Source organism: Epinephelus moara, chromosome 6 (genome assembly GCF_006386435.1).
Source record: "Epinephelus moara isolate mb chromosome 6, YSFRI_EMoa_1.0, whole genome shotgun sequence".
NCBI lineage: Eukaryota > Metazoa > Chordata > Actinopteri > Perciformes > Serranidae > Epinephelus > Epinephelus moara.
The window spans coordinates 9,935,594-9,948,680 of record NC_065511.1 but is presented as its reverse complement, the minus strand read 5'-3'; the positions used below and the strand labels follow the sequence as shown (position 1 = coordinate 9,948,680).

The following is a 13,087-nucleotide window of genomic DNA, read 5'->3' as shown; positions in this document are numbered from 1 at the left end:
GGTGAAGTATTCCAGTCAGTTGAATATTAGTGTAAGGCCTGGATGAATCCATGTGCATAAAAGCACCACATGTGGCTGGCTGGGTTTTCTCAGTGTCACAACAGTTGGATAAGTCACAGAGAGGCAAAACAGCTTCTTATTTTTCATTCTTGTTGTCCTACGTGTCCAGTTCATCTGTGTCACTGCTGGTTTTTTTTTTTTTTTTTTTCTTCCACTGCCTGAGTCAGAGCAGTGATGAATTAAAACAAGAGCGGCAGTCGCTGTTTGAAGTTTGAGGAGAGACATTATTATGACTTCTCCCTTAAAGGTCAAGTTGAGCCACAGCGAGAGGGGGAGGAGCAGAGGGGTTAAAGGAGAGAGAAGTGTTGAAATAACAAATCAGTCCTTGCAGATGGTGCTGAGGCACAGCAGAGTGGGTTCACCACCACAATATTTTGACCATGATTAACACCAATGCAGTGCCACTCACAATCTTTAAGACAGGCTGATAAAACAAAAAAGTTCAAGAATATTTGGAAGTTAAATTCAAATTAAAAGTTTACACCTTATACAGTGCCAGGTCACTTGAAGAGAGAGTGAGAGCGTAATGGCAGAAAATCCCACATTACAGTTATTTTCACTGTGATCTTAACTGGTCTTGATTATAATGTTAGTGCAGGTTAAGGGAATCATCTAGTAGTTCTCCACCCTCAGGCTCAACCTTAACCTCTGCCACCTGGCTGTTTACACCACTCTGCCACTTTCCCTGTGAGCAAGTCCGCTGAGCAGGAGATCTGAGAAATTATGTCATTTCCACTCAGCTGACAGGGAGAAGGGATGATCTTGAAGAAAGTGAATTCAGGCTTTGATTAAGAATGTTATTGTAAAGAAATCTGCCTTCAAACAGTGAGGAAAGACTACAGCAGAGAGAAACACAGAAGGTCCTGACCAGGGTCCCCCGTGCTCTTTGACCTCAGGAGTAATTTGTTTTTCTTTAGTCAGATTGGCTAAATGTTCGGCACATTGAGGCGACGAGCTAAAGTGTAAATCTTCAAAAACGTTTTTCAGTGTTACACTCTGGTCAAAATTCCTCTGGGAGTGTATTGAACCCTCCCACCCCACCCCACCCCTTCGTCTCCCCTGTCTCTCTAGACTCTCTCTCTCACATACATTCATTTTCTTTCTCATGTTCTCTGTCCTCCCTTTCTAACTGTTGCAAGTTTGAAGTTGTGTTGGCAGCTGGGCTGACACAGAGAGTTCAGTCAGGTGGAAGGTCGGCCATGCTGCCTCAGGAGGGGAGAAGGCTTTAGATCTCTGTACGTATTTATGATTCTGCTCCTGTATTGTGACCATAATCTCATGACAACACTCACATTGTTTGACAAATGAGTTTCCTTGTCATGTAGCACTCTGTGATGCTCTGTGTATGACCTCACTGTTGCACAGATGTGCTGTATGCATGGATGGACATTTGACCAGCCTACGTGCCTTTTGTGCTGTGTGCATGGATTTACATGGAGGGGGCAGGTAGCAAAGGCTGCATCAATATGTACTTCACAGGGCTCAGCGCTAAATTTTAATCTTAATCTGCTTCACCTTTGTGAACACATGCAGCACCATCATGTGCAGTGTTGTCACATGCAGTGTGGTCTGGATTCAATTCTGACTGTAACAGTAATATCTGAATATTATTAATGCACCAAATATTATACATTTAGCACGTTTTGCTGCTTGCTGTCCCTATTTTTCCAAATGTTAAAATGCAGGTACCACTATTGGCAACCAAAGGCCAAGAATTGGTTGCCTGCTTTTCAGAGTAGTTGCTAGTGACAACCTGGCAACCATTACTGTTGTGCCCTGCTTCATGAAACCTAAGTTAGAGTTTTGCCCTCCCTAATACTGTGTAATGGAGAAAGCATCTAAAACACTCGTCTGCGGACTGTCTGCAGATACAGATGTAGTGATCTTAGAAATCATGGTTGTTGTTTTTTTACATATTTTAGCCCCCCTGCCATGTTGTGGCCCACAGTACAAGGAATTATGTGGAAAATGGTCGGAAAATTGCCACCATTGTAAAGTAGTTTGGATGTCAAATGGTAGGACAACGTCTGTTTATTGCTGTCCTCCCAAGTCTGTGTGTTTACACCCAGCCACACACATGGATGTGCTCCACGTTGAAGTGATGGATAATATGAAGCTGAAAAGGTTGAGAGCCAAACTATCTGACTCTTATTTAGACGTGTGGAGAACAGAGCCTTCCACATCCAACCGCACAAGTACACACACACACATGCAGCCATAATGAGCTTCCACATCAGCTGTTTTCCACCAGCCAGTTTATTGTGTGCGACCTTCCATTTCTACTTCCAACAGCAGCAGGTCTGTTCAGCACCAGTAAACAGGAACTTTGTTGTCTCCCTTTTTCGCCCTACCAAAACCTTCTAAACAAAGAACTTGTTGTTTACTTGCCTTTTGCTCGAGGATAAATAAAGGGCAAGGAGACTAACCTCTGATGTCTGGTGTCTTCTGTCTCTGTTTGTATGTGTGTGTCCTGCTCTGTCCCATCCTGCAGCTGCTGCACATCTGCATCGAGGGATGGGGAAACTGGCGCTGGTCAGAGGCCTTCAGCGTGGACAATGTAGGAACTCTGCTGAGGACCATTCAGTACAAAGGACGCACAGCTTCACTCATCATCAAGGTGGTGCAGCTCAACGGTGTCCAGAAACAGGTACAGTCAGTTTTTACTAAACCCACTGTCTGTTTTGTTTTTGTTTTGTTTTGTAGCAAGAAAAAACACACAAAATCTCTTACATACAAACTTTGAGAAATAAGAAAAGAACATTTTGTAGACATTATTGACATACAGACATTTTTAATTCAATTTAAATCTGCTACATTAAATACATGTCTATTTTTCTACTAGATATAATACACAAATGTGACAAGTATTACATTTGGTGTTCTAATAACATGTTTGTTTTGCCAAAAAAAAAAAAAAAACTAAAGGAGCTGTATACGACATTCAGAGTATTACTGTAACGGCAAACCACTATTTGCTATGCAAAGATATAGTTAAGTAATGGCATCCTGAGCAGTGAAGGAAGTCACACTACCTCCGTTTGTGTTGTAATCCGAGCTTCTCTGTTCTTTGTTGTGGTGAACGGTTCAGCTGAGTCCGTGTGTGTATCCCACTGGCTAGCTAATTGCTGCCACGCTGCACTGCACTCATACGGCAGTTACCGCTGATAACGACATTCTGCTGCTGTGTGTTGGGATGGTGTTGTCACAGAAGTGTAGCGCTGACCCTCCGGTTCCCCCCACATTAACACAGTTATCTCTTTTAGCACCGTTGCCATTGTTAGTACTGTTCATGCTGTTACTGTTAGCTGCCAACCACCGGCTCAGCCACCTCCGTGAGACCCATGTGCAGAAAATCCTGACTCAGACTCTGAATCATTGACATGTCTGCGTGTCACATACAGCTTTACACAGAATCTCTACCTTATGGCTTTTTCTGTCTTTATCACTGGATGGCGCTGGCTCATTTGTCATAGACTTGTCATGTATTTCCTGGTAAATAAAAATCATCCTGCATACAAAAAGTTTTACTTTTTAAATTTCTTATACAAGCCTCAAAGTCAACAGATTAATTATAGAACTTTGTATTTATCTTTAGCAATAAACAGAAAGACAGTGTTAACTGTTGTCTGACCAGGAGATTCACAGTACTGGCAACACTTTTAATTGACGAGTGTAGATTTGTGGTTAAGTTAGACCACAGCAATAATCAAGAACCGAAATTTTGAACAAAACCAAGAATAAAGGAATCCATGTAACCCTTAAGAAAATAAGTGGTTCAGAACTACATAGAAAGCATAAACTTGTTTGCATCTTTATGCCTAGCATTTTTTACCATTGTTCATTTTTAGATGAACACTTTTTTATCTCCATTTTTTCCCCCATTTGTTTGTTATGATTTAGTAGTTGCTCAGCTAACAACAGACTGTCTTCTGTTTTGTCAGTTTTCATAATCTGTTTTATAGCACTAAAACAAAAGCTTATGAGCTTGAAGCCATCCAAAAACACAATGTGACCCATCAATCCACACAGAAGATCACAGGAAATCATAAACCAAATCATAAACCAGCCGCGTTCCCCTTTTTACACCAAGAACAGCAGTGAATCATGTTTGGATTTTTCCACAAATACAAGGCAGGGTCGGTGTATTCCTGAATATGCAGAGATGCCATCAGATTATAGCGGTGACACTTTGTTATGTAAACAGTGTCAAGTGTCGCATATGTCTCCTTCTCGTCCTCCAGACAAAACAGACTCGGCCGCTCACATTCCTTCCCCCGTCTGTCCCAGACTTTGTTTACATCTTGTTCCCATTGGATCCAATGATAGGGTATGAGTGTTGGTCACATCCAATTCACAACACAAAGCCTCAGAGTGGGACAGCGGCTGCCACTACAGAGGAAGTTGGCTCCCGCCTGCGTGAGCATACCTCATCTTGTGTTTTTTTTTTTGGGGGGGGGGGGGCAGAGGTTCATCCTGGAAGTGTCACACACTGCTGTACTGTCCTTCTCTGTCTAGCTCCCCTATGGTCTTTTATTGTGACGGCCTCTTTATCATTTATATTGGCACCTCATGTTGACTGCTGTTAAAAAAAATCCCCCTCATATAAATCTCCCTCATATAAATACCGTACGCATCTGCACAAACACATGCATTGTGTAATTACACACACACACACACACTGGGCACACTTTGATGGCTGTGGGAGAACACATGTGAAGGCAGGAACATTAGGGCTGCTACTGACAATTACTACCATAATCAATTAATCTGTTGATTATTATTAATCATTGGTTGATCATCTGTAAAATGGAAAAAGTGATCAAATCTTGCACTGCAAAAATTTTTGCAGTGATATTGAGAAAGAGAAAAGCAACAATTCTTCGCATCTTTGTATTTCTCTCCGAAACAGACTCTTTGGTTGTTTTTTTTGTTTGTTTGTTTTTTTGCTTTTTGCATATATGTCTGTCAACTCAGAATGGAAGATGAAGATGGGCACCCAGGGAAACAAAGTGCATTATGGTTATTGTGTGTGTGTGTGTGTGTTCGAATAAGCTAGCTGCTGACGTGAGTGTGTCTGTGAATGGATATAAAGTAATGATCGATGGTGAGATTCCCCTCATTAGGGGCCGAAATCTTTCTCTCTGAGATTATTGCAGAACACTCACAGCCATTCATGTGCAGACATAAACACACACATACACACACATTCACTCACACACAGAGAGTGGTGGAAGCAATCAGCTTTATGTGTGTGTGTGTGTGTGTGTGTGGGTATGCATGCTTGCTTGTGCATGTGTCCATTAATACAGAAATAACACATACATAATGCATATGTCCACTCTGTGGTACATGACGCAACACTAAAGGAAACTCTGTGTACATACTGTCTTTGGAGTGATGGACAGTGACCTTGGAAAGTGAATCAGGCAGTGAGGAAGCAATCAGGCTACATAGTAACCCTTTGATAAAAACATAAGGCAGCTATAGAGGCATCAGGCCCTGGGAATCATTTTAGTAACAGTGAAAGATGAATTTGAAGTTTTACTGATCCGTGATGTTTGATGTTGGAGTACATTTCCCAGCATCAGTGAGTAGTTGACCAATGATGACTTTCCCTTATATGATCACAGGCAACAGGACATCTCTGTTTTCAAAGCTCAGTGTCTGTTGCCTCCTACAGTACATGAGATGAATTATTTTATTTTAATTGTGGCAATTCTCCCCTGTAACCATCTTCTCTCCAGGTAATAATCTGTGGACGGCAGGTGATGTGCAGCTACCTGACTCAGGACATTGAGCTGAGGGTGGTGCAGCACTACGTGGGGCCCGACAGTCAGACGGTGGTCAGGGAATACTGTGACTGCCTGGAAGCAGGGGCCAAGTTACCATCGTATGTGCTGGAGGATGCTGAGATGACAGAGTTGTGTGTGAGGGCCAGAGGAGATGAAGACTGGTCCCAGGATGTTCAGCTGGAGAGGAGGGAAAAGGGCAACAGCAGCTCTGTGGTACAGGTATAGTAACACAAACAGACTTTGACTGTGGAGTCACTGCACGGCCTTTAAGGTGAATGCAGCCACAAGTCAGCCAGTGAAACTGATTTTCTATTTCCTAGACTCTTTACCGGTTTAGGCTACATTAGTTATTTTGAATGTCCTTTTTATAAAGATATGTTGGGTATGGATGTCGTGTACAAGACACAGAAGGTGCACACATTGCACACCACTGCTCCCAACCGGCTCTCCAGCCCCACACACGTTTGGAGCTGGTGACTGGACCACCAACTGTGGCCGTATCCGCTTCTCCTGGGTGGCCACAGTGGCAGAGCTTCCACACTGCTACTCACAGTTAGAGAACAGATTGAGATCTTTCCCTCAGATAGGCTTACAAAGGCCCTCCAACGCATAACCCAACCATGTTGAGAGGCAGAAAATACAGTTTATGCTCTTTCATAACAACACTAACCATAGACAGGAAACACTAGCTGATATGTGGGCACAGGGACAGGCTTTGAAGGCACTTTCACACCGCTGGATTAGTGCCAGACGATCACTCCTTCACTCCGTCCCTGCTGTTCTTGCTCCTGCTCTGTATTTTTCTTGTTCCCTGTCTTTGCCTGTCCCTCTCTCTTTGTTTGCTTCCTTCATAAGTCCCATGCTGTTAACAGCTAGCCATACTACAGCTCCAGCTTCTGTGTGTGGGTCTGAACATCTCTGACTTCACTCCAACCTCCGCTGTTATCTCTTCTCCTCAGATCAGCCATTCATTACACATATGGAGGGTTGGCTCCAAATGAGAGAGCTGCCTGGACTAGTAGCTGGGTCCTTAGATCTCTCTATCGCTGTCTGTCTCCTGCTATTTCACTCTCTCGTTTCCTCCCTTTCTTTTACTCTCTCGCCCACACACTGGCTTACTCATCTATCTTGTAGTTGTTAACTCCTCTTCTTTATTTACTTCATCCTCTGGCATTCGGCTTGTCCACCTGTTCCACTCTCTAACTCTCCCCCCTGTCAATGTCTGTCTCTCTTCTCATCTGTCTCCTGATTATCTGTATCAGTAATCCATCTAAAGTAACTCCTCTACCTCGTATCTCACCTTCCTCCCCCTAACTCTTATTTTCAACATCTTTAGTTTTGCCTCTGTCCTTAACTTTTGACAAAGTACAGGAGGTCAACTTGACCTTACCCCAGCGGTGAGTGTTTTTGGAGAATCAGGCCTATAGAGTGTCTGTTTCCCAAAGTTTCACTCCCTCATCCCAACAAGGCTGTTTTGCAAGGCTCACATCAAAACTAAATGTTCACTCTGTCTCTTTGCTCCACTCTGCTGTCCCCACCAGTACATGAAGTCCCCAGTCTGTCATAAACTAGACCACTTGTAATGTGCCTTGGCAACTTGAGGCTTTAATGAGGAGCGAGGAGCGAATGGGACAAACACCAGTGACACATTAAGAGTGCTCAGCCTTCGGTGGGCACATTCTCAGCCTTTAAATCTTGCTAAGATTTTACTGCCTGTAATGGCCCATTATCTGGCACTAACAGTTGTCAGTCGAGTCAGCCATGATATTGTGTTGCAAGGCTTTAGGGAGACTTAACTTTTAACTACTGAAAGAAGCCAAGACACAAAGTTTTTTAGGACAAAACATGATAATGCGTTACTGATGGAGGCCATAAACATTCTGTCATTGAGTGAGAGGCAGTAAAGCCATTGAAGTCATCAGATATCTATTTTTTTGCTTTGTAACCACAAACAAACACAATTGAGTCGCCCCCGAGTGTCCTTGATCAATCTTTTTCCTGTTAACCCTTTGCAATAATGGAAGGATATGAGACATACTGAAAAGTCTACATTTTCCTAAGCACAGCATAATTTCTGTATAAATATGTTTTATGAAAAGATTTTTATTCAACAGTTGGATTTATAAGTATTAAGACTATCAATAACAGCCAGTTTGTCTCTTTTCAGGTGCCATGCTCCAGTGGTTCTTTGCTCTATGTTTGGTGTACACTTATGACAATTGAGCCTGACTCTCACATGCAGCAGAGAGTGGTGAGTATCCCTGCACACACACACTTACATGCACAGTGTTTTTTTCCATATTGTGACACAAAGTTGGGATTTTTACTGTATACTACTGTAATACTGTATCTGCTGTTACTATATGTATATATTTCTCTAGCATTTGCAGGTAGGCCTGTCATGGTGATTATGTTATTGAATTATTATACAATACATGGACATGACCTCAATCAGTTTGCTGACCTTGATATTGCCCCTTGTGTCTACATGCTTGTTTTTTTTACATGAGAATGTCACCAACATTTTACCATGATGACAGAATAAACAGCAGGGTTTTACTGACTACTACTTTGGCAGAGCAATTCTCCTTATTTTTCTATCCAACCCTGCTTACTACATGAGTCTAAGGAAAAATTAAACAGTACTTCAAAGACGACACACCGTAGCTTACCAGTAGCCTTCAGATGTACTTTTGGAGTGGAAGAGACACAATTTTGATAGTCATTAGCTTGCCAACCCTTAGCAATGAGCCAAAAAGTCCGTCATTTGTAGTTTCACCCTCCAACAAGTTTATCCTCCACTCTGTAAATCCACCAGCAAACCACCCGCCTCCCTGGCCGTCCATTCCTGGCAGCACACTGGCTGGATTATGTAGGTAACTGCGGTGTTGCCAGAGCTTCGCTAAGCTTGTCTATTAGTCACAAGAGGCATCACTAGGTTTTGTTTTTGTTGGACAAATTTTGTATTAAGTTTCAAAGTGAGTAATTTTGGGCTACTCCTATAAGGGTAATTTAATTTTATATATACTTTTTTGTATATATTACCAGGTGTTAATTACTTTTTTAATAATATGTTTTTTATATATATATATATATACAGTGGTGTGAAAAAGTGTTTGCCCCCTTCCTGATTTCTTACTTTTTTGCANATATATATATATATATATATATTTATTCCAATTTCAGTGTTTGAATATTTTTAAGAATTAAAAGGTCATGGCTCTTTAAAAGGGCGTATTTGCTATTATGCTATTATATTTTATGAGTTGCATAAAATGGTCTCAAAATGACAATAATAACGTTAATCGCATTTATTTCTTGGACAGTATGTCATCCAACAAAAGTCGATGTCATGACAGGCCCATTCGCCAGGTAGTGAGATCAAAATGTTATTGATTACTATGGCACACCAAAGCATTACATACACATATACATAAAGCCCTGCAATAATCTGCCGACCTGTCCAGGGTGTACCCCACCTCTCACCCAGTGTCAGCTGGGATAGGCTCTAGCCATTTCACTGATTAACCCAAAATGAGAAAACAGACTTGATAAGGATTCATGGTGCCTGAATTATTGAACATCAGCTAAGTGTTCTTGCCAGTTTAACTTTATACGGTCTGTCTGTTTATGCGGTGTGTCTCACTGACAATTGCTCTGTATGATTCCCCTGTTTCAGGTGGTTTTCAGTCCACTGTTTGTCATGAGGAGCCACTTGCCAGATCCAGTAATCATCCACATAGAGAAAAGGAGTCTAGGACTGAGAGAGAGCCAGCTGATACATGGCCAGGGCCAGCAGGAGCCCCTGTTAAACACTGAGTCCGACCTCACCCACCACCTCACTTTTCAGGCCAGGTAAAAAACTGTTTAAACTTACGGACCAATATCTGTCCTACGTTTACAGTATGTTAATATCTGTATGTTCATAAAAATAACTCACCTGGAAGACCAGGCACAAAAAAAACACATGACCCACAATACTTAAACGTTTTACATCTCATGATATACAAACACAACTCGGAATCTGTTCCCAAGACTGAGACAGATCTTCACCTGCCACTTCATCTTTGGCAGGTCTTCTGTTTCCATTCTCGCTATTTGCTCATGACCAAGATGGTTGCCGATCAGCAGGAAAATTCAATTTAGTTCTTTCAGTCCAGTGTTATATTATGTCATCAGCAACCAGCTCATACTGCTGCAAAGGGCAAAGTCTAACTCTGGTCTTCTGTCATGGGTTTTTTATGCCTCAATTTAGCAAAGACAGAAAGACACTTACTTAAGATTCCCTCACACCACATTCTGATTTCTGTGAGCCAACATGAAGACATGATCCAGGGGAATCCAGGCACATTTCAGGGAAGCAGGAAGCCAGCTTGGCAGCAGCTGAGACACTGCTCCAATTCCAACATGTCAGGTTGGACCATAATTACACCTCATTTAGAAATGGGACCTAACAGAGAGCAGGTTTTTGGCCCCATATTGGCTACATATTTGTTCGTGTCTGTGTGTGGAGGGGATTGTGTGTGTGCGCACACATGTTTGTGTGGGTGGATGTATGCACCCATGTGTCCTTGTATCTATGTGTGGTCTGTGTCTGTGATCGTCTTAGTTGACTGTGTGCCAGTGTAAGTGTGACAGTCGCCACTTCATCATGGGCAGAGCCTGTCACATACATCACTTCTACGCCTGTTTCTCTGTCCCAGTTTGTCAGTGTGTGTTCACACTTTCTCATATTGTCCATATCCTCTTTAAGAGACAGCTCTTCACTCGGTCCCTCATGGTAGACTCCACTCAGATCAATCAATTGTCAGAATGTTTAGTTGCATCAGAGTTTGCCCATAAAAGCAATGCCATGTATCTATAATTCATCTGTAGGATATATAGTCTAATAAAATCACCATGATACCTCATGTGTCACGTCACAGCATAGAAATGGCAAATGCTTCAGTCCAAAGTGTCTTTCAGTAACATGAGTGTTTATATTTCAGTATGGGTGGCCCCAGGGGAAATAACTACCACATGTACATGCTGTACTGTTGTTGTTCCTACTGTATTTGTTATCTGTACATCTGTAATCTATGTTGTTTTATGTGAATCCATGAAAGAAAAATCACCCCTTTGGTAGCAACTAGTGGTGATCTGAATAAACAGAGTAAACGTTGAGTGTAATTGACTCCCCCTGAGAGATTTTTTTTTTTGCTGTAACTGTTGTGTGTTTAGATATCTGGTCACAAAGTTTGTTTTGATTTCAGCTGCCATCAAGGAACCACAGTGGCCATACAGTGACTGGGAATATATTTGGCCCCTGTTGTTGTAGATAAATCCTTTTTCATGCGCGCAAAAAGCAAGCTCAGAAACAACTAAGTGTCTTGTCTCTCTGGATTGTAACCACAATGCTCCTTGTGTTTACAATCCGTCCCCTGCCTCTCACCGCACAGACTTACATACCCCCCTGCCTTGTCCCCCCAACTCAATCCATCCTTCATCCCTCTCCATCCTGAAAAACACACACACTACAAGCCACAATTGTAAACGCACCTTCACTCACATACACATATATAACACATGCACACAATCCCCCCCAACCCCAAACCTCTAGGACGGATCCAATCTTGAATGTTCGCTGGTCAACAGCTCATCTTTCCTTCCTGTAATTACACATAGTTGTGGGCTCTAATGGACGAGGTAGAGAGCAGAGCTGCGGTCTGCGACACAAGAGACACAGACAAGTCTCAACCAGAACAGTTTTGTCCTGCTCTCCTCATATTGGCCACCACATTAGAAAGCTGAGGGTTACAATCAGAAGCCTCTTCCAGTTTCCCCCCTCAGGAACTGCTCTGGATGAAAAGCTTCCTGTCAACACCTTGTCCCTCTCCTCTGTCTTGCCCCAGATCCATAAGCAATAGCCCCTGTGTTTCTTTTATAGCACAATGAGCTATATTAATAAACTACTGCTCTGGGGTAAGGGGGCTGCTTTGCTTTAGCCAAGTGGAACTGGATGCTGCCCAGAGAAAGAGAAGAAGCTGTTACAGTTTGGATTTAGTTCTTTTCTTTTCTTCTTGTTGCAAATCCATAATTGACCAGTGTCTGGGGCTGAGGTATCCAATAGGATTATTTACTGCTGTTTAGCTTTTTCTATGATCTTTGTGAATTAGTGTTTGTAAGGCAAGACTTCATGTCAGGGAGAAAAAGCCAAAACAAAAGGCAGATTCAACCCTCTTCGAGTTTTCAGGGTAAAAGCCGAGTTTAGCTGGAGGTCACTTTAATTGGTCTGAACAGAACAATGAGAATAGTCAGCTGCTGTCAGGAGATGTCTTGTTCTATAGTGGAATAAAAAAGTATGTTTGAATTGTTTCTGGCATGGGATAAGTAAACATGCTTCCAAGCCAGATTTGCTAACAAAATATACAGCATTGGTTCACAGCCATGTGCCTTTATGACCCTAGGAGTATGTAGGTTTTCATTTCAAGCAATCAGTTATCAAACCATCCGCCACAGAGGAGGAGATAATCAAGATAAGTAAAATCAGCTGGTACAGTGCCTGTTTGGCAGGAGGACCTGTGGAGTGTTGGCTAAAGATAGCACATGTTTGAGAATCACTGAGAACTGCGAGGTATCTGTTTCAAATGGAAATTGGTTACATTTTCCCACATACACATATAAATACATGCATCACACTCATGTTTGTCTTGTTAGAGAATTCTAAAATGATTTCTGCTCTGTCTTTCAGGGAGGATGAAGATCCGTCCCACTGTGCTGTACCAATCTCCTCCAGCCTAATCAAGCAGATCGTGAACAAGAATGGAAACGAGGACAATCTGGAACACATCCTGGCTGACTTCTATGGTCCGAAGACATCCACTGGGCCACCATGGCCCTATGTCACCAATGATACTGACAGGTACACGACGTTGTGCTGGCCTTAGACCAAACAACTTTTCAAGTGATTTCACGGTCACAAATTTCCAGTGTAGGAATAAAATCATGAGAGTTTTACCTCAGTTGGGGTGTGCTCCCATGGTCTTGATCATTTGGTGTGAGGTGGTCACAAATCTCAGTCTGAGCCGTCTTAAGCCAGTCTTTTTCTCTTCTTGATGACCAAATCACACGTTTAATATTATTTTAGGTTTTAGTCTTGGCTCATGCAAATACTGAAGTTCAATGACGTGAACATTGTCAACAACCAACGACTGTGCTTTCTCCAGCACCAAACAAGAAGCAGCAAACTGGGTAGA

General features: G+C 42.3%; 1 protein-coding gene across 3 annotated transcripts in view; it reads left to right on the top strand.

Annotated features, from left to right (window-relative positions):
* LOC126391718 (intermembrane lipid transfer protein VPS13B-like) overlaps positions 1-13,087 on the top strand; it is a 347,897-nt gene that overhangs the window by 313,568 nt on the left and 21,242 nt on the right. For all 3 annotated transcript variants that reach the window (XM_050046621.1, XM_050046623.1, XM_050046622.1), the window contains 5 exons: positions 2,552-2,707; positions 5,805-6,071; positions 8,020-8,103; positions 9,532-9,707; positions 12,583-12,753. In XM_050046621.1, the coding sequence (XP_049902578.1) occupies positions 2,552-2,707; positions 5,805-6,071; positions 8,020-8,103; positions 9,532-9,707; positions 12,583-12,753 (854 nt within the window). The remainder of the gene's footprint in view (positions 1-2,551; positions 2,708-5,804; positions 6,072-8,019; positions 8,104-9,531; positions 9,708-12,582; positions 12,754-13,087) is intronic.